Source organism: Echiichthys vipera (assembly GCF_963691815.1).
Source record: "Echiichthys vipera genome assembly, chromosome: 4".
Taxonomy (NCBI): Eukaryota; Metazoa; Chordata; class Actinopteri; order Perciformes; family Trachinidae; genus Echiichthys; species Echiichthys vipera.
The window spans coordinates 4,269,883-4,288,184 of record NC_139829.1 but is presented as its reverse complement, the minus strand read 5'-3'; the positions used below and the strand labels follow the sequence as shown (position 1 = coordinate 4,288,184).

General features: G+C 40.9%; 2 protein-coding genes across 2 annotated transcripts; one reads left to right on the top strand and one right to left on the bottom strand.

Moving 5' to 3' along the window:
- Positions 1 to 3,507: 3,507 nt before the first annotated feature.
- Positions 3,508 to 12,387, top strand: LOC310946202 (GTPase IMAP family member 8-like). The gene is made up of 5 exons (XM_083912592.1): positions 3,508 to 3,637; positions 5,569 to 5,648; positions 6,125 to 6,184; positions 8,643 to 8,702; positions 8,894 to 12,387. Exons 2-5 carry the CDS (start codon positions 5,633 to 5,635, stop codon positions 10,717 to 10,719), a joined length of 1,962 nt encoding a protein of 653 aa, XP_083768718.1. The 5' UTR covers positions 3,508 to 3,637; positions 5,569 to 5,632; the 3' UTR covers positions 10,720 to 12,387.
- A 988-nt stretch (positions 12,388 to 13,375) lies between these two features.
- LOC310946059 (actin, non-muscle 6.2) lies at positions 13,376 to 18,120 on the bottom strand. The gene is made up of 9 exons (XM_083912347.1): positions 18,003 to 18,120; positions 16,506 to 16,630; positions 16,266 to 16,394; positions 15,337 to 15,447; positions 15,152 to 15,236; positions 14,779 to 14,940; positions 14,473 to 14,664; positions 14,115 to 14,296; positions 13,376 to 13,819 (listed from the first exon to the last, which is right to left on the bottom strand). Exons 2-9 carry the CDS (start codon positions 16,626 to 16,628, stop codon positions 13,676 to 13,678), a joined length of 1,128 nt encoding a protein of 375 aa, XP_083768473.1. The 5' UTR covers positions 16,629 to 16,630; positions 18,003 to 18,120; the 3' UTR covers positions 13,376 to 13,675.
- Positions 18,121 to 18,302: the final 182 nt, after the last annotated feature.

Sequence of the window (18,302 nt, the reverse complement as noted above, 5' to 3'; positions counted from 1 at the left end):
GCCTCCATTTCTATTTTTGGAGGCTCTAGGAACGACAAGTAGCCCTGCATTCTCAGAGCGCAGCGATCTAGTCGGGTGATACGGTACTATGAGCTCTTTAAGATAGGACGGAGCCTGACCAATAAGAGCTTTATAGATAAGGAGAAGGATTTTAAATTCTATTCTAGATTTTACAGGTAGCCAGTGCAAAGAGGCTAATACAGGAGAAATATGTTCTCTTCGATTTGTTTTAGTTAGTACACGAGCTGCAGCATTTTGGACCAACTGGGGACTTTTAACAGACTTATTGGAGCAGCCTTATAATAAGGAGTTGCAGTAGTCCAGCCTAGAAGTAACAAATGCATGGACTAGTTTTTCTGCATCTTTCTGAGACACAATGGGCCTCATTTATCAAACTTGCGTGGAAACGGGCGCAGATCTGAGCGCAGAATTGGTAGTAGGAAAGGACCCACGTGTGATTTATGAAACATTCGTATCCGACCAATCTCAGCGTACGAATGAGCGGGCCTTGATAAATGCTGCTGCTGAATTCGATCGTCATTAACATGTTACGCCCCTAAATATTCCTGTTTCTGAGGCCTGGCCCACTGAGGTCAAACATGGAGAGAAGGAATGCAGGTTAGAAAAGAAACTTTTCCGACACACAGATCGGCATCCTGACATCCGAGATGGAGCAAAATAAAGCTGAGCTTTTTGGCAGTCTTAATAGTGGAATAAAAGGGGCCCATAAAAACGCTGTATAAGAATAACGGAGGTAGTCAAACCAAGGCAGCGCCCCACTGAGACCCGTGTGCGCCTGTGCGCACTGTTAGACAGGTGTGCCGTATTCAGCACCCCTGCCTTGAAATGCACCCCCTCGCATTATAGGTGATATTCTGGATCAGAAGGCTGTTGTTTCCACCTATAGGAGTAGTTTATTTACTACTCTACCGCACAACGCCGGCACTACCGGCGGGTTATTAGGTATTCCGTAAGAGGATACCTTTGTCATCTAGAAGAACCATACCAAGATGTTAATCATCTGATACCTTGTTTGATTTAATGCAATTTATCGAAGGTAGCCACGAACCGAGGAGATGACTCTGGCTCTGCAGTGCGTCTTGGTGCAGCCGCGCGCCAACACATTCATTCATTCATTCAATGTCGGGGTCGCGGGGGGCTGGAGCCGAGCTGTTTTGATATTTAAAGAATCGTGTGCCCCCCCCCCCCCCCCGGTCACCTGGACGCCACGTTTAAAAGCGACAGCTTGGCATCACAAATCACCTGTTCATTTATTTTATCGAGTGGTAGTTTTTGCGATTGATGAATGCGTAATCATTCATGGATGGTGCCTTCAGACGCACATGAGTACAATAAATCGCTCTAACCACAATTTTTTTATTTTTTTTATTTGTTTTAAGAATCCGTGTTGATCTGTTCTTAATATGTGACTGCTTATGCTTAATGACAACTGAGGTTTGTTAATTATTTTCAGACAGATTTTGCTGTGCTGCACCGCAAATACACAGGCTGAAATGTGCGTACACGACCTCAGACCAGACGTGAGATTTGATCGTAGCTCCCGCTCAAGTACAAATTGATAAATGCCGACGTTCGCTAGGAAATGGTCGTACGCACGTTTTTCTGCCGTACGTTCGTTTGATAAATGAGGGCCAATGTTCCTAATTACGCAATATTACGCAGGTGAAAATATGCAGTCCTAGTTGTTAATTTGATGTGAGAATCGAAGGACATATCCTGATCAAAAATAACACTCAGATTCCTTACTGTGGTGCTGGAGGACAACACAACATCATCCAGAGTAACAATATCTTTAGCTATTGAGTTTCGGAGGCCTTCGGGGCCAAGTACAATAACTTCAGTTTTATCTGAGTTTAACATCAGAAAATTGCAGATCATCCAGCTTTTTATTTCCTTAATGCACTTTTGAAATTTAACTAACTGATCGGTTTCTTCTGGTTTGATACGACAAATATAATTGTGTATCATCAGCATAACAATGAAAATTTATGGAGTGCTTCCCTATAATATTTCCTAAGGGAAGCATGTATAAGGTGAAAAGAATTGGTCCAAGGACAGAACCCTGTGGGACTCCGTGACTAACTTTAGTGTGCATGGAGGATTTGTCATTAACATGTACAAACTGAGATCTATCTGATAAATAGGACTTAAGCTGGTTTAAGTCCTATTTATCAGATAGATCTCAGTTTGTACTGAGTGCGGTTCCTTTAATGCCAATTAGATGCTCCAGTCTCTGTAGCAGGATGTGATGGTCAATAGTGTCGAAGGCAGCACTAAGATCTAGTAAAACAGGCACAGAGACAAGTCCTTTGTCTGAAGCTATTAGAAGGTCTTTAGTAATTTTCACCAGTGCTGTCTCAGTGCTATGATTCATTCTAAATCCTGATTGGAAGTCCTCAAATAACTCATTATTATGTAAAAAGTCACACAGCTGATTGGCGACTAATTTCTCGAGGATCTTAGAGAGAAAAGGAAGGTTAGATATAGGTCTATAGTTGGCTAGTACCTCAGGATCAAGACTGGGCTTTTTAAGAAGAGCTTTAATTACAGCTACTTTAAAAGACTGTGGTACATAACCTGCTGATAAGACATGTTAATCATATCTAATACAGGAGTGCTAATTAAAGGTAACACTTCTTTAAGTAACCTAGTTGGAATAGAGTCTAGGAGACAAGTAGAGGGCTTTGACGCGTTAATAGTAGAGGCTAATTTGTAAAGGTAAACTGTAGAAAAGCAGTCTCATTGTACCTTAATATTGTATTTACTCATGTTGTATATTATTTAATTAACTAGTTGTTTACTGTGACTATATCCGACTTAGGTTGTTGGAAGGGATAGTAGGATTCATTTTGGGGTTTTTCCTTTTTCTTTTTCACTTTAAAGCAGACGCATTATGCAACTGTTGTACTTTTTTTTATCCTTTCTGCAAAAATTCACTAAAGAAATTTTGGGGGGGAAAAAATATTCAATCACACTGGTTTAAATAAGACATTATTCTTTATAGGGAAAAGTAAACTTAGAAGCTTGTAGAGTGTGTAATAAAAAAGAAGATGCTGAACATGTAATTATGCACTGTAGTAAATTAGGAAAGAAGGTTGCAACAAAGGGTGAGAAAGGCAGGAGGAGCATGGAACACACGGTGTGGGACCCACAGAGAGGACTAATAGAGTTCCCAGGTAACGCTGGTTTGATTTAATTAGAATATAGCGGTAGAGTTTTTTTAGTTTAGTTGTGTTGTTAGTTTTCTATAATAGAATTGAAAGTGAAACTAGATCCTGTCCTACATACTCCGGCTCAGTAAGTGGCGGTATGCGTCTTTAAAGTAAGTATTGAAATCCGCCAGAAAACTCAAAGAAGAGGAAGAAGAAGAAGGTCAACTGATAAAAGAAATTATTAAAATTAAAAAAAAACGAAGAAGAAAATAAAGCCAAAAAGAAGGTAGAAAGATATGATTTGCCCGAGAGGGAACATTTTTTCTCCTTAGTTTGGTTATTTTTTTAGGCTTATTTGAGCATCTTTTGAATATTTTTGAAATAATTTTGAATATGTGGAGAAAACCAACACGACACTTTCTACTTTCACTTTCATCGAGACATGACGCAGCAACAATAAGCTGGTGAGTAAACTCGACAGAACTAAATACAGTGAAACAGCTCGGTGTCGCTTATTACGGATGTTTATGGATCAAACAAGGACCTACGTATTAATATCAAGAGAGTTGGAGTCTGTAGACTAATTCACCTGTGTGTGTGTGTGTGTGTGTGTGTGTGTGTGTGTGTGTGTGTGTGGAGTAAACTCGACAGAACTAAATACAGTGAAACAGCTCGGTGTCGCTTATTACGGATGTTTATGGATCAAACAAGGACCTACGTATTAATATCAAGAGAGTTGGAGTCTGTAGACTAATTCACCTGGTTCACCTCCGTTTGTGTAAAGCCCTTCTAGGGACGGGCATTGGAAGCTAACAGTAGCTCTAAATGATTTGATACATTCATAGATATACGTAAATTTTCTATGTAAATGTGTGTGTCAAAATTCTTGTCCCGTTACCTGCACTCAAAACTGTGACATGACTGACACGAGAAGACCCCCCCACCCCGTCTACAGGAACAACACACTCAAATTCAAAGAGTATACTAGCCATTTTGCATCTTCTTGTGGTGGTTTTGCATTTATGTTTATACATTTTGCATCTATGTTTATACATTTTGCATCTTTTTGTGGTGGTTTTGCATCTATTTTTAGTCATTTTGCATCTGTTTTTGGTGGTTTTGCATCTATTTTTAGTCATTTTGCATCTTTTTGTGCTGGTTTTGCATCTATTTTTTGTTATTTTGCATCTTTTTGTGCTGGTTTTGCATCTATTTCTAGTCATTTTGCATCTTTTTGTGCTGGTTTTGCATCTATTTTTAGTCATTTTGCATCTTTTGTGCTGGTTTTGCGTCTATATTTGGTCATTGTGCATCTTTTTGTGCTGGTTTTGCATCTATTTTTGGTCATTTTACATCTTTTTTTGGTGGTTTTGCATCTATTTTTAGTCATTTTACATCTTTTTGTGGTGGTTTTGTGCCTATATTTGGTCATCGTGCATGTTTTTGTGGTGGTTTGGCATCTATTTTTAGTCATTTTACATCTTTTTGTGGTGGTTTTGCATCTATTTTTGGTCATTTTGCATCTTTTTGTAGTGGTTTTTGCATCTATTTTTGGTCATTTTGCATCTTTTTGTGGTGTGGTGGTCAGCCCGACCTTATGGGCCCCTTGACCTGTACCTGGTAGACCCGTTCAGTGATCCATCCATGTCAGCTCGGATGTTCGTGAGATCATTGTAGTCTACAATTTTCTAACTTTGTTAAGTCAAAAGCAAGTTGCTTTTGACTTAAATTTCTTTGGAGTAACGATGACCTGGGCAAAGAGGAATACTCACAGGTGTTTTTTCAGCAACATTTTGTGAGTCAGGGTAGGCCCGCTCAGTGATCCATCCATACCTCCAGGCCTCTTTCACAGCACACATTTTGATCATCATCAATTTGTCAATCAATCTTTACTATTATTTGTCTTTGATGATCAGTACTTGAACTTTATTAATTTATTTTTTATTTTATTTGTTAGCCCAATTTTAAAAAAAATACACAAATACTGACAAAGAATACAAATAACATACAGTGCAGGAAGAGGCAGGAAACCCAGTGGGCTTATTTGAAGCCTCCACCTGAATAATTAGGAAACATATAGGAAACACAAAATTAACAAACAAAAAATAAAAAAATAAAAACTACATAAAGTAATAACAAGTTAATAGTACTTGCCAACATGAATGCTAGTTACACCTGTGCAGCCTCTCCTGTACATCAAAATGAGAGTGGTGCATATTCTTTCTCCCTTTATGAAGAATGCAGGAAGTCAAGTTTGTGCAACAGGAACCAGGTATTGGAGGATAAAGTTCAGATACCTAAAGGCTTCAATCATAAAATAACATGTTGCTAACTGAGATGACACAAGTGTCCTCCGTCAGGTGTTTTACCATTTTTGTTCCTTTTGGGTTTGCAGGGTTTGAACACTAACTGTTGGTCTCCAGCCGAGCTGCTTCTGGTGTTTTCAGCACAGTGACAGTATGGCAGCAGCTTTTGGTGAGTACAGTCAGACTTACAACAGGAAGATGCATCAACTATATGAATTTGTTCAGAGGTATGATTCATGTTCATCATATCTCAATTGTACGACCAGATGTGATCCACTAGATGGAGACACAGCATGAAATATGTGATGGCAGGTCACCATCCAGCGCTGCAACTGGCTGTGTTTTCTGGGCTGCTAACAGAAGTAATCACCATCATCACAGTCACATTGTGTGACATGACTTTGATTTGATCAGCAAAGTACACTTAAATCATTAATAATTAATTACTGATCATTTTTAATGATTGAGATAAAAAAGGACATGTCGTCCTATTCTGTTGTTAATAGACTTCTTTTCCACACCGTCTACTATGGTGTTTTTATGCTTTTAACATTTGCCAATGTATTTATTATTTCTACTGTCTCAACATTATTGAATTGACTAAGGTTTGATTGTATTAAATGTTATTTTTCTGTTTTCTTACAGAAGGAAACAAGGCGAGCCCTCTGACCCACAGCAGTAGCTGTCCGATTCTTCCCCCTTCCAGTAAATAAAACAATTTCTTAAAATGATCCAAATTTTGCTTGTGATAGAAAAAAGTTTCTGTTATTGGACCAATGGCACAGGAAAATATTTGCTTATAGAAAAATATGCTTATGACAGTTTCATGAATTAATGATTATTCAAGAGTGAGTTTCTTTGCTTCAAGATTTTTGCAGGTTTTAGTTGGTAATTAAAAGTATGTTCCCTCAGCTTTAACTAACTAACTAACTCAGACAGTGCAGCTACAGTTGAGGTGCTTTCTGTATTTTTGTATAAGATTTGTTGTTTGTATATCTGGAGTTTCATAGCAAAGATAATTGCCCCCTGGGATTATTAAAGTATTTCTGGTTCTGATTCCGATTGTAGTTATAGTGGGATCCTACCATGAGTACACACAGCACTAAGTCATCATAATCACCGTCATTCAAGGTCATTTCAATATATAACATCTTACTGCATTCAAAGCATACTTGTATCTGGTCAAACTCATTGTCATGGTGACCACATAGTGTGCAAATGCTGGTCCATCTGGAGGGCCACTTGGATTGAATCAACTGAAAGAGAAATCAGGCAGTCAAAGTAGTTTATATAAACATGATTCTGGATGATCTCTGTCATACAACCTGCTAGGTAAAGCCACAAACTGCATCAAGTGTCATGTGATGACACTGCAGTGATGACGTCTGCAGCCAATTCATTGCCTATGGTTTGAGATATGAAATATAATAAGCACAATATGATTTGTTATCGTCATTGACTTTCTTACATTCCAAAATAGTATAATAGTAAAAGTATTTTCATAAGAAATCAATAGTGTTTATCAACGCTGTGCCGTCCATTTCAGCCGGGAGAGAAGACATGTCTGTCCGAGTCGTGTTGAGGTCTCTGTGGAACTTGCACTTGTGAAATTTGGCTCTGCATCATAGCATCAATCTATGTACTGTGTATTCTGCGCGTGGATGCGTGCTCCGAACCCTGTAACGTGATAGTTCTGCACGAATAGACAAACTGTTACATCCATCATCTTCAACAGCTTGTCTCTAATGGCTCACACCCTGGACAGGACGCCAGTCTATCACAGGGCACATAGAGACAAACAGAGACAGAGAAACCATTCACACTCACACCTACGGGCAATTTAGAGTCATCAATTAACTTGTGCATGTCTTTGGACTGTGGGAGGAAGCCGGAACACCCAAAGAGAACTAACGCAGACACAGGGAGAACATGCAAACTCAACACAGAAGGGCCCCAGCCGGGATTCAAGCCCGGAACCCTCTTGCTGTGAGGCGACAGTGCTAACCATCACACCACCGTGCCGCCCCCAAACCGTTACAGCCCTACTTTAAAGTGCTTTAAAGACATTTTTCCCTTTCTGGCATGTCTTACAGCACTTAATAAACTATTTGAACATGAACAACTCCTCCTCCCTCCAAAGTCCCACCCTCTTTCCCCTGCCTGACCTCTGACGCTCCCTCCTCCCCCTGCACGTGCAATGAGAGAGAACCGGAGCGTACCACTGTCATGTGTCAGGCAACGTGCACCGGAATGCCTGTCAAAGTGGAACCTCTTACTATCAAATTTAGGGGAGATCAACCTAGCCCAAATACGCTAGTAGGAGGTTCCACTTTGATAGGCATTCCAGTGCACGTTGCCTAGTTGGAGGTTGAAAGTTCGGACTTCCCATGGTACTGGAACGCAGCATGAGCAGCGCAAGTAAAACCGTGCAACGGATGTCAGGCAGGAAGCTTGGCCAATAATTTTATTCAGACCGAATAAAGTGAGTCAGTGTGAGTGGGTTAAGGCACAAGTCCATTTACCATACCCATCCACTGCCTAAGTATGTTAACCACGATACTGTGGTCCACAGCGTTGAAAGTTGTACTGAGATGAACTGGACCAAAACAGAACACACCTGCGTCACCATGCATCAGGCTATCACTTCAGACTCTGAAAAGGGCTGTTTCTGTTGGGGTACAACTGACGGAAACCAGACTGATAAGTTTGTCAAAGCTATTGTACTAGTCTAATGAAGTTGTAAGCTGCTAAGAAACCATCTCAGCCTCTGGTAGTTGCTGTTGGCAACTTGGAGATAGACCTGTAGTTTAAAGGTCGCACAGCTCAAAGGCAAGTTCTGGATGGCTGCTGGTTCACTAATTAGGGTTATGTTTCATCATAACCCTGTTAGATTGAGTTTGTATCAGGTTAAGTTTGGTACTGGGTCATCTTCACTGCCTGAAGAGACCTGAAGTTGTATCGCTGCCTTAATATATTAGTTGTTGACTGAATCTGCTATGTGTTTATTAAGTTCTGGTTCAGCCCTAAGGTATCTGAATTTTGGGATAAAAATCTGAGTTTTTCCTGTAGATTATCCTTTTTTTAAGTCAAAGGCAGGAGCTAGCAAGAATCCTATGTACTTAAAGATTACATATCACTGAATCTCTTTTCTGTATCCCTGCAGTGACAGATGATCTGAAACCACTGGAGTGGAGCAGCAGCTTGGAATGGCTGCCACCTCACAGTGAGTTAAACTGAAGTAACTCACAATGAATCTTCTCTATCAATATCTATAAGTATCTGTGGGTTTAGACTTACTGAAGTCCACCTTAAAAAGTTGTGACTTCCTCATTGGTTATGAATCTAATTTAACCACATTTGTTTTGGACAAAGACTACACAAGGAGGTTTTTCTAAATCAGTGTTTTCTTTTCAGTGTCTGAGCTGAGAGTTGTTCTTCTGGGGAACAGCTGGTCTGAGAGGAGTTCAGTGGGGAACTTCATACTAGGACGGACAGAGTTTAACACTGAAGAAGAACCAGACTTCTGTCTGAAAGTCAGAGAACAGATGAAGAAGAAAGAAATTGTTCTCACTAACACTCCAGATCTGCTGCATCCCAACATCCCTGAACACAAACTGACAGAACATGTGAAAAACTGTGTGAGACTCTCTGACCCTGGACCTCATGTGTTCCTTCTGGTTCTACAGCCTGAAGACTTCACTGAGGAACAAAAACTGAAGCTCTGCCGAGTCCTTCAACTCTTCGGTGGTCGATCATTTGATCATTCATTGATTCTCATAACAATACCCAGAGAGGAGGGTTCAGCGTTGATGGACAAAGTTGACCAGCCCCTAAAAGACATGATTAGAATGTGTAAATACAGAAACCTGAAGCAGAAGAACCTTGAACTTCCAGAGCTGTTAACACGTTTGAGTCAAACTGCAAAGGAGAATAATGAAGAATGTGTGAGCTGTGATGTATTTCAGGATGAGGATGCAGGTTTGATGATGACACCAACGTCAGAACACGTCAAACCAGTTTTAAACCTGGTTCTGTGTGGGAGGAGAGGAGCAGGGAAGACTTCAGCAGCAAAGAACATTTTAGGTCAGACAGAGCTTCATTCAGTCTCCAACTCACCAGAGTGTGTCAAACATCAGGCAGAAGTGTGTGGACGTTGGGTTTCCCTGGTGGAGCTGCCTGCCTTGTGTGGAAGGTCTCAGGAGGAAGTGATGAAGGAATCACTGAGGTGTATCTCTCTCTCTGATCCTGAGGGTGTCCATGCCTTCATCCTGGTCCTACCTGTGGGTCCCCTCACTGATGAAGACAAGGAAGAGCTTAAGATCATCCAGAACACATTCAGCTCTCGAGTCACTGACTTCACCATGATTGTGTTCACTGTGGAGTCAAATCCTACAGCTCCAGATGTTTTAAGGTTTCTACACAAAAACAAGGACATCCAGGAGCTCCGTCAGCACTGTGGAGGAAGATCTGTTGTTCTCAACATCAAGGACCAGCAGCAGATCCCAGAACTATTTGATAATGTGGAAAAGATGAGAGTTGAGGGATCCACATGTTTTACAAAGGACATGTTTACCAAGGCTCAGATGGAGAAGGTTTACAGACTTGAAGCTGAATTGCAGGATGTGAAACAGAGGAGTGCAACGGCAGGTGATCATGAACATCAGAGTAGAGAGTCTCTAAGGATGGTGCTGATGGAAAAGGAAGAGGAGATGAAGAGAAAAGAGGAGGACCTCCAGAGAAAGCATGAAGATTTGAAAACAATGAAAAGGAAAACTGAAGAACAGCGTAAAGAAATTGAACAGGAGAGAAAACTGAGAGCAAAACAGCTGCGGGATAAAGACGAAATCATCAGCAAGGAGCGTGAGCAGAGAAAGAGAGAAAGGGAGGAAGAGGAAAGGAGAAGGAAAAAACAAGAAGAAACTCAACGACAAGAGTGGAGGAGAAAACTGGAAGCCTCTGAGAAAAAAGTTCAATCAGAAAGAGAGCAAAAGGAAACTGCTGAGAGGAGGCTGGAGCAGTTTAGAAAAGAGATAAAGAGAGATCGAGATGCCTGGGACAAGGAAAGAAGGGACACCTGGGAAAGAATACATCAAGAGGACAAACAGAGCCTAGAGGAGGGGAAAACAAACTATAGAAAGCTCCAAGAAGAGTACCGTCGTAAAAGAAGAAAATGGACATATTCTATGGTTGCACTGTTGTTGTTTCTATTATTTCTATTATGTTATGTTTTTCTGAGGTGAGCATACACACTACAGACAGTGCCACAACGAAAAGGCATTGATCTAGTCACCAGCTTCCAAAAGGACATCGCCTATGGGAGTCGCCATCTTGTCAGACTTTGACTCCGCCTCATTTCCTCTTACCAAAAAAAGGCATGTATGTGACGTTGGGGGGAGGGAGATACCTCCATCTGGCTGATGTTTACCTCCATGGAAAAGTGAGAGCCAGGGGCTAGTTGTCACTCAAGAGGCCACGCCCCTCATTTTTCATAAACTTTAACCTCCAATAAAATAAAAACTAGCCTGGTATAAAAAAAATTCACCCCCCTAGAATGTTTTTTTGTCCCAGGCCTTAAACAGGTTTAATGATGCTGTGAAAACGGCCTGTTTAACATGGGGGTCACTGAGAAACTGCTCTATGATGAAACCTGGTGGACACTCAGAGAACTGCAGTTTTTGGCACTTCCTGATTGGATCAACCAGTGTTGTAGCTTGATATTAAAGAAGCTCCAAATATAAATCGTCTTAAATTAAGTGGTCAGTTAAATGTCGCTGTGCGTTTAAAGGTTTAAAATTATAGGGCTGAGCAATAATTCAATATAATAATTCATCATGTCGTGAAAAAAATTATATTGAGATTTTGTATATGTAATTACATTGTCTAACAATAACTCAAACATCTGAGGGAATATCATTTGAAAATTGCAGTTTTGGTTTTCTGATCAAACTTTACATTACCACACAGTTCAATGTGATGAACATGGATGGGATTACATAACTCATAGCTCTAAGCATGAAAGCAAACATGCATGGGATTGTTTGGAGATGTGTGCTTTGCTGTTTCTTTAATATTGTATTTTAATACTTATACTGGATTTTGAATATAAGTTTTCCAGTTCTGCCTACATACATAAAGTTGATATATACGTAAGTTTAAACTTTTAGTAAGTGTAAACTTTTGATTCACTGTGAAGGATTTAGGGGGATCGATGGACAGAAATGGAATATGTTTATAATTATGTTTTCATTGGTGTAAAATAAAGTTAATATAAGCATGTGAATACAACTAAAATAATTAGATTTTATACAAAAATGTTTACATGTAAATATGTAAAATATTGATACATCCGTGCATGTAAGGCAAGCTCCCATTGTCTTTTTTACATGATTTTCTATTCTCTGTAGCCGTCTAGCTAGCTAGTAAATGTAACCCATGATGACTGGAGCCAAAAATGGGGATATGGAATTTGGAGCTCATACATTAACTAATAAAATAATACTGGATAAAAAAGTATATTTATGAAGCTACTGGTAGACAGGTAGGCTACCAAATGTAATGGTGTGCTATGTTGAATGAAGTGACACATTTATCTGGTTTGAAAGTTGTTGGAAACATTTCTAATAATGTGTAAATATAACGTAGTGGTGCATATTTTAAATATGCTGTAAACATAAAAGGATGCAGGTGAATGGAGGAGGCTTTAGTGCTGCATTTTTCAAAACAGTTGATAACACTTCGCCTCATTTTAATAAACTAGGTCCGACATTGCTTAATGTTCAGACATTTAAACTCCTTATCGCCTCTTTTCACTTCTTATGTATTTTTCCCTAGATTATGTCACCATCGTTTTTCACATTACATTGAGAGTCAGTAAACCGAAGACAAATTCCTTGTATGTGTGAACATATTTGACCAATAAAGATGATTCTGATTATTTTAAGATAGTTAACTTTTCTATATGCACTTACAATAAACCCAAGCATCTGCTGTGAAGAACATTCCACTCTGAGTACGGGTAATTTATTTTTTAAGTCTGGAAAGTGAAATGTCTAGAAATTTCGATCTATTGTATGAAATCATGCCCAATTTAATCTTTAATCACTTGATGCCTCAACTGAGACGAGATTTCGGGAATTGAATGTTGTATGTTTGCATCGAATTACGAGGCATAAACCCTTTGCATTTGTGGGGTGAAAATCAGTGCACTTTAAAATTAGTCTTGAATTACAGGTTGATATCTCAAATAATTTACAGATTCTTGCAAACTCTTTAAACCCCATTTTTATTGAATTGATTGGCTTGTAAAATCTGAACTGATTAGCCTATCAGTATTTCCTAAAGATCAGTGAAGTTTCTTGATGATCCAGACAATGTTTCAACAAACATTAGTTTCTAACAAGAGGGTAGTAGAGAAAATGCCAAAAGAGCAGCATACCACTGGACCAAATATGCAGAAGAATTGGAAGGTTAAAATAATGAAATAATTTTGACTGAAAGCCAAGCCATTCAAGTTGACCATCTTTCAGGGGAATACGAGCCATGACTAACGTGTGGTGTTACCTGCAGGCAAACTTAACCTCCACCAGGGGGCAGCTCCCCCTTTATATCCTAATATGGCACCTGATTAAGACAGTCTGTAACACTTACTGCTACTCATGAAGCTTCATTGCAGTGAACAAACAAAGTGATCCAGATAAGCATCTCAACATTAACTCCTCAGTTAAATGGCAGCTACACAAATGGAAGGGTGAAAAGCAAACTGAAACTATGTGTCCCTTGTATGAAGGCCATAATGATTTGCTTTGATGCAAAGATCTGTAGTGATAAGGATAGACCTTTTCTGTAACCTAATTAAAAACATGTACCACTTCAGCAATGACGACAATTATGTACATATCAAATGTTGGCATTTTATTGATCAGTAAACACTCCCGGGGAATATTGATACAGCTCGACATGGAAAGAAACAGATGCTCAGTGATAATACTTTTAGCTTTCTTTGACCAGAGTTACAGGAACAAGTTCAGGAGGTTCATCAGCCGAGCCGAGATATTAAAACGTAAACAGTAGTTGGATTCATCTTGTATGTGGCATTTTGCATCTTTTAGTCTGTTCACAAGATTAACCAGAGACGGTTCTTGTTGGATGGAACTGCCAGTTAACTTCCCGCTGGGGCAGAGGGGGACGTGGAGATTTCTAGAAGCACTTGCGGTGGACGATGGCAGGGCCTGCTTCGTCGTACTCCTGCTTGCTAATCCACATCTGCTGGAAGGTGGAGAGGGAGGCCAGGATGGAGCCGCCGATCCAGACGGAGTACTTTCTCTCTGGGGGAGCGATGATCTGGAGGTGAGGGGAGAGGAAAACGGGTAAGACTGGGAACACTGATGCTGGAATATTTCTTGAAATGTTGATCTGAGCAGTTCTCACTGCCGATTAATCTTCAAATCGACAAATGGTGCCAAGGATTTAGTCACCATTGTTAGTTGTGAGAAGACATTTTGCAGACATGCATCTTAAAGCGGAACTGAATGTTCCCTGTCGGTCAGAATAAACTATTGACCTCTACAAACCAATTAAGGGGACACGGGATGTGAATCAAGTCCTATTCATATTCATCTACATAACCTATAACTACCTTGATTTTCATGGTGGGTGGGGCCAGGGCAGTGATCTCCTTCTGCATGCGGTCAGCAATGCCGGGGTACATGGTGGTGCCTCCGGACAGCACGGTGTTGGCGTACAGGTCCTTACGGATGTCAACGTCGCACTTCATGATACTGTTGAAGGTTGTCTCGTGGATGCCAGCGGACTCCATACCTGAACAAACGAGAAACGTTAATGTTTAATTCAATTTCTTGAGTCGTCTGAAGAAACAAGATCTTTAAACGCATAATCGGTCAAGATATTCAGTGTAAACTGAATGTACTTCAGACCGCACTACTGAAGTGTATGAAAGATTTTCTAATGATAGTCTGTTAATGCTAGTTACCCACCGATGAATGAAGGCTGGAAGAGCGTCTCGGGGCAGCGGAACCTCTCGTTGCCAATGGTGATGACCTGTCCGTCAGGAAGTTCGTAGCTCTTCTCCAGGGAAGAAGAAGAACTTGCCGTCTGCATCTCCTGCTCGAAGTCCAGAGCCACGTAGCACAGCTTCTCCTTAATGTCACGCACGATCTCACGCTCGGCTGGAGTTCAAGAATGGAAATATTTGAGTTACAAAAACAAGATGCAAACATTCAGGAGCATTGCCTCTTCTAAGGTTGCACTTTAGAAATGGCCCAAGGAGGTAGGAGTGGTACCGGTGGTGGTGAAGCTGTAGCCTCTCTCAGTGAGGATCTTCATCAGGTAGTCGGTCAGATCTCTGCCAGCCAGATCCAGACGGAGGATGGCGTGAGGCAGAGCGTAACCCTCGTAGATGGGCACAGTGTGGCTGACACCATCACCGGAGTCCATCACAATACCTGCAAGACAAGAAAGAAAACACTTTTCTGGTGAGTGATCAATGACATTCATGGTTAAACACTGGAATTTGTTTGGCTGCAAGAGAACCAACGATTGAATGAAAGGGTCTTAAGTCCATTTTTGAGCAGGAAGCTTGTATTGAAAGCCTATTTGTGAAAAATTCAGGCTTTTAAGATGTTCCAGCTTAGAGAGACATGTTTGAGGTCTCACCTGTGGTACGACCAGAGGCGTACAGTGACAGGACAGCCTGGATGGCCACATACATGGCAGGAGAGTTGAAGGTCTCGAACATGATCTGGAAAAGAGAAACAGGCATCACTGTGGAAGTCAGGACAACTGAAGGGCCGTGCGAGCCTAAGGATAATGTTGAAAGGCTCAACTGATCTTGAACACACCTGTGTCATCTTCTCCCTGTTGGCCTTGGGGTTGAGTGGAGCTTCAGTCAACAGGACTGGATGCTCCTCAGGTGCAACACGGAGCTCGTTGTAGAAGGTATGATGCCAGATCTGCAGGACACGAAAGCTGCTTAGTTTGACAGATTAGAAAGCTTGCTGCTTTTCTGCTGAGGACAAGTGTGGCTGATGGCAGCTTCTTCAAGCTTTTGGATGTTTTCAGTAACAAAGTACATTTTGAAGTGCGTACTTTAGTAATGTTTAGATCACATTATCCTTCAACTGTACGACACTTTACTGAGCGATGAACTTTAGTCCACTACATGTTGTAGCTTCTTGCACATGAAGTCAGTATCAGTTTGAGCATTTTGATATTGTATAGTACTTAACACTGTGGTGTTGCTTTCTAAGAACAGAAGTTTTTTTTCCAGTTTTACATTTATGGATAAGGAGTCAATGTCCAACATCTCAAGTTCAGATGCAACATCTAATCCACAGATTAAAGATTCATATTATATTCACATTTCCTGCATAATTAGTGATAATATTTGACCTGCAAAGATGAACTTGAAGTTTAGGAATCCCAAACTTCAAAAAGGAGAAAGTCATTTTCTGTGTTTTGTTGCCTGACAAGGTCAAAACTCTTTCAGTATAGAACAACTTTGATGAGTCATTCTAACAATGAACATGCATACATTCAAAAAGTGTCTCTGGAGTATCGACCTCTTCAGACTTCATTCCCTTCTCAATGCACCTAAGCAGTAGCTCCCCTGTCTACTCCCACAGTGGCTGTGTCCAAACTGTCAGTGTGAACCTCCATCAACAAGAACAGAATTCAATTCAAAAAAACTTTATTTGTCCTCGGGGGGCAATTCAGGAGGAGAAGTTGATCTGAGCTCCAGGTGTGTAAACTGGATGTAAAATGTCCTCACCTTCTCCATGTCGTCCCAGTTGGTGACAATGCCGTGCTCGATGGGGTACTTCAGGGTCAGGATGCCTCTCTTGCTCTGGGCCTCGTCTCCAACATAGCTGTCCTTCTGTCCCATTCCCACCATCACACCCTGTACACAAACACACCCTTACAGTCACATGTTGCACTGCATTTATATATATATTTTTTTTTAAGTCATGAGATGCAGTGACGATCATGCTGCTGCTGGTAGTGATGGTACCTGGTGTCTGGGGCGACCGACGATGGAGGGGAAGACGGCGCGGGGGGCATCGTCTCCGGCGAAACCGGCCTTGCACATACCGGAGCCATTGTCAACAACGAGGGCTGCAACGTCGTCATCCATTTCTGAAAGGAAACATTGAGATTAATGCAACGTTCTGTTCATTTTCCCCTTTAATACTTTGTGTTCTTCTGTGGTGTCACATATTTCTGGTTAATCACTTGAAAATTGAATGAAATCATGTTCTTGAATTAGGCGCCAAAATGAAACTTGAGTTTTAAAAACAGCAAGAGAATCAAGTGATTACTTAGAAGGATTTCTAAAACTTCAAGTGTGCAGTTTTGGGGGAGGTTATGCAATGCTTTGGTGCCAGCTCACAGAATCTAAGGAGTACACCTTAGTGATGCAACAGCTTCCGGCTTGAGGAGTCTCGAGGTTGCACAATCCTCCCAGCACTGATTTTAAATATGCGGATGCACCCTGCAGCTTTCTCTCCATGTTAATATCCGTCCGGGCCAAAACTGAAACTATGTCCCATTAACTTTGTGCACATCTTTTACAGTCCTGACTGGAATGACAGTCGTTTTTTGGGCGTGGCGCGTCAAGTCGTCCAACCTGATAAACCTAGAGCCCATGTGACAGATCAGGCCCATCGCTTCAGGACATTTCAAAACAAGTTCAGGCAGAACAAACCACTCCTCCTTAGCAAACTCCACCGTCTCTGCGCTGTCTTTATAAAAGGCAATATATTAAAAGTCTTTATACTTCATAACTGCACCCTTTTTATGTCATGTGATGAGTCAGTATGAACTACAACCTCCGGTCTGTTACAAATCAAACATTGCATTAATGCAGGAAGTTTTATTTTGTGTGTGATGCAGAAAGGGAGCAGCCCTGCCCTCAGGACATTCAGACACTGACACATCTATTCTTTCACTCCCAACTGTTACAATGTAAAACTACAGAGACATATACAAATGATGATGACAATAATCAGAAAGCACAACATAATTATCCAAAGCCTCCTTTCTTTTAACTAAATCACCAAGACTTCCCAATAAAAACATCTTTATACACATCCATTTAGATCTCTCCCTAACCTCCGGATTTATTTCTGTTATTTCTAGGTTCTAGCCTAAAATCTAACCTTTGTTTTATTCCAATTTAAACTGCAGGTTTAGCTGATTGAGAGTCACATCCTCATACCTGCAGAGAGCTCATCCAGATTAACTATTTAGGAGAACAGCAGACACCACATACTTGCGGTATTTTGAGCCTGAAGGAAAACTTGGCAGCTTCTTTCAGAAAGGGTTTAAAAACAAATCTGCAGTTTTCAAAGTTGTCCAGAACCAAATAATCCATTTCTAAAGCAAACAAATAAAAAGTTGAACCTTCCTGTCACACACCTGAAGTGCTTCAGTGTTGATGAGTAAATGTGTCCTTTAATAAATCTCCCCTGCAGCAGTTTAGTTGCTGTGAGAATGAGCTGCTTCTTACCTGTGCAGGTGAGTTTCAGGTGTGTGTCGGTGAGTCTTGCGGGTGTTTCTCTGCCCCAGCTGTGCTCGGTGAGTGCGGGAGCTCGAGCCAAACCGCACCGGTTTTATTCAGGCTCGCGGGACTGTCTCGCCTTGTCCATAAAAGGTAACGTTCTCTCAGCGGGTGCTCTCATTGGTCCAGGTGAGCAGGATTCTCAAGGTTCTTTCAGCGAGCGCCATGGTTGGCTGGAGCAGGCATCTGTCAGGGAGGGTGGGGGCACGCGGAATTACGACCAGTTTTCCTAAAATACAGGGAAAAAAA

Bases quoted from the DNA above. Each gene is read 5' to 3' on its own strand.
- LOC310946202 (XM_083912592.1), top strand. The intron at 6,185-8,642 runs GTAAATAAAACA...GTATCCCTGCAG, and splicing joins TCCGATTCTTCCCCCTTCCA to TGACAGATGATCTGAAACCA. The intron at 8,703-8,893 runs GTGAGTTAAACT...TTTTCTTTTCAG, and splicing joins GGAATGGCTGCCACCTCACA to TGTCTGAGCTGAGAGTTGTT.
- LOC310946059 (XM_083912347.1), bottom strand. From the start codon at position 16,628: ATGGATGACGACGTTGCAGCCCTCGTTGTTGACAATGGCTCCGGTATG. The intron at 14,941-15,151 runs GTGAGACCTCAA...CTTGTCTTGCAG, and splicing joins CGCCTCTGGTCGTACCACAG to GTATTGTGATGGACTCCGGT. The intron at 13,820-14,114 runs GTAGTTATAGGT...CCTCACCTCCAG, and splicing joins CACCCACCATGAAAATCAAG to ATCATCGCTCCCCCAGAGAG.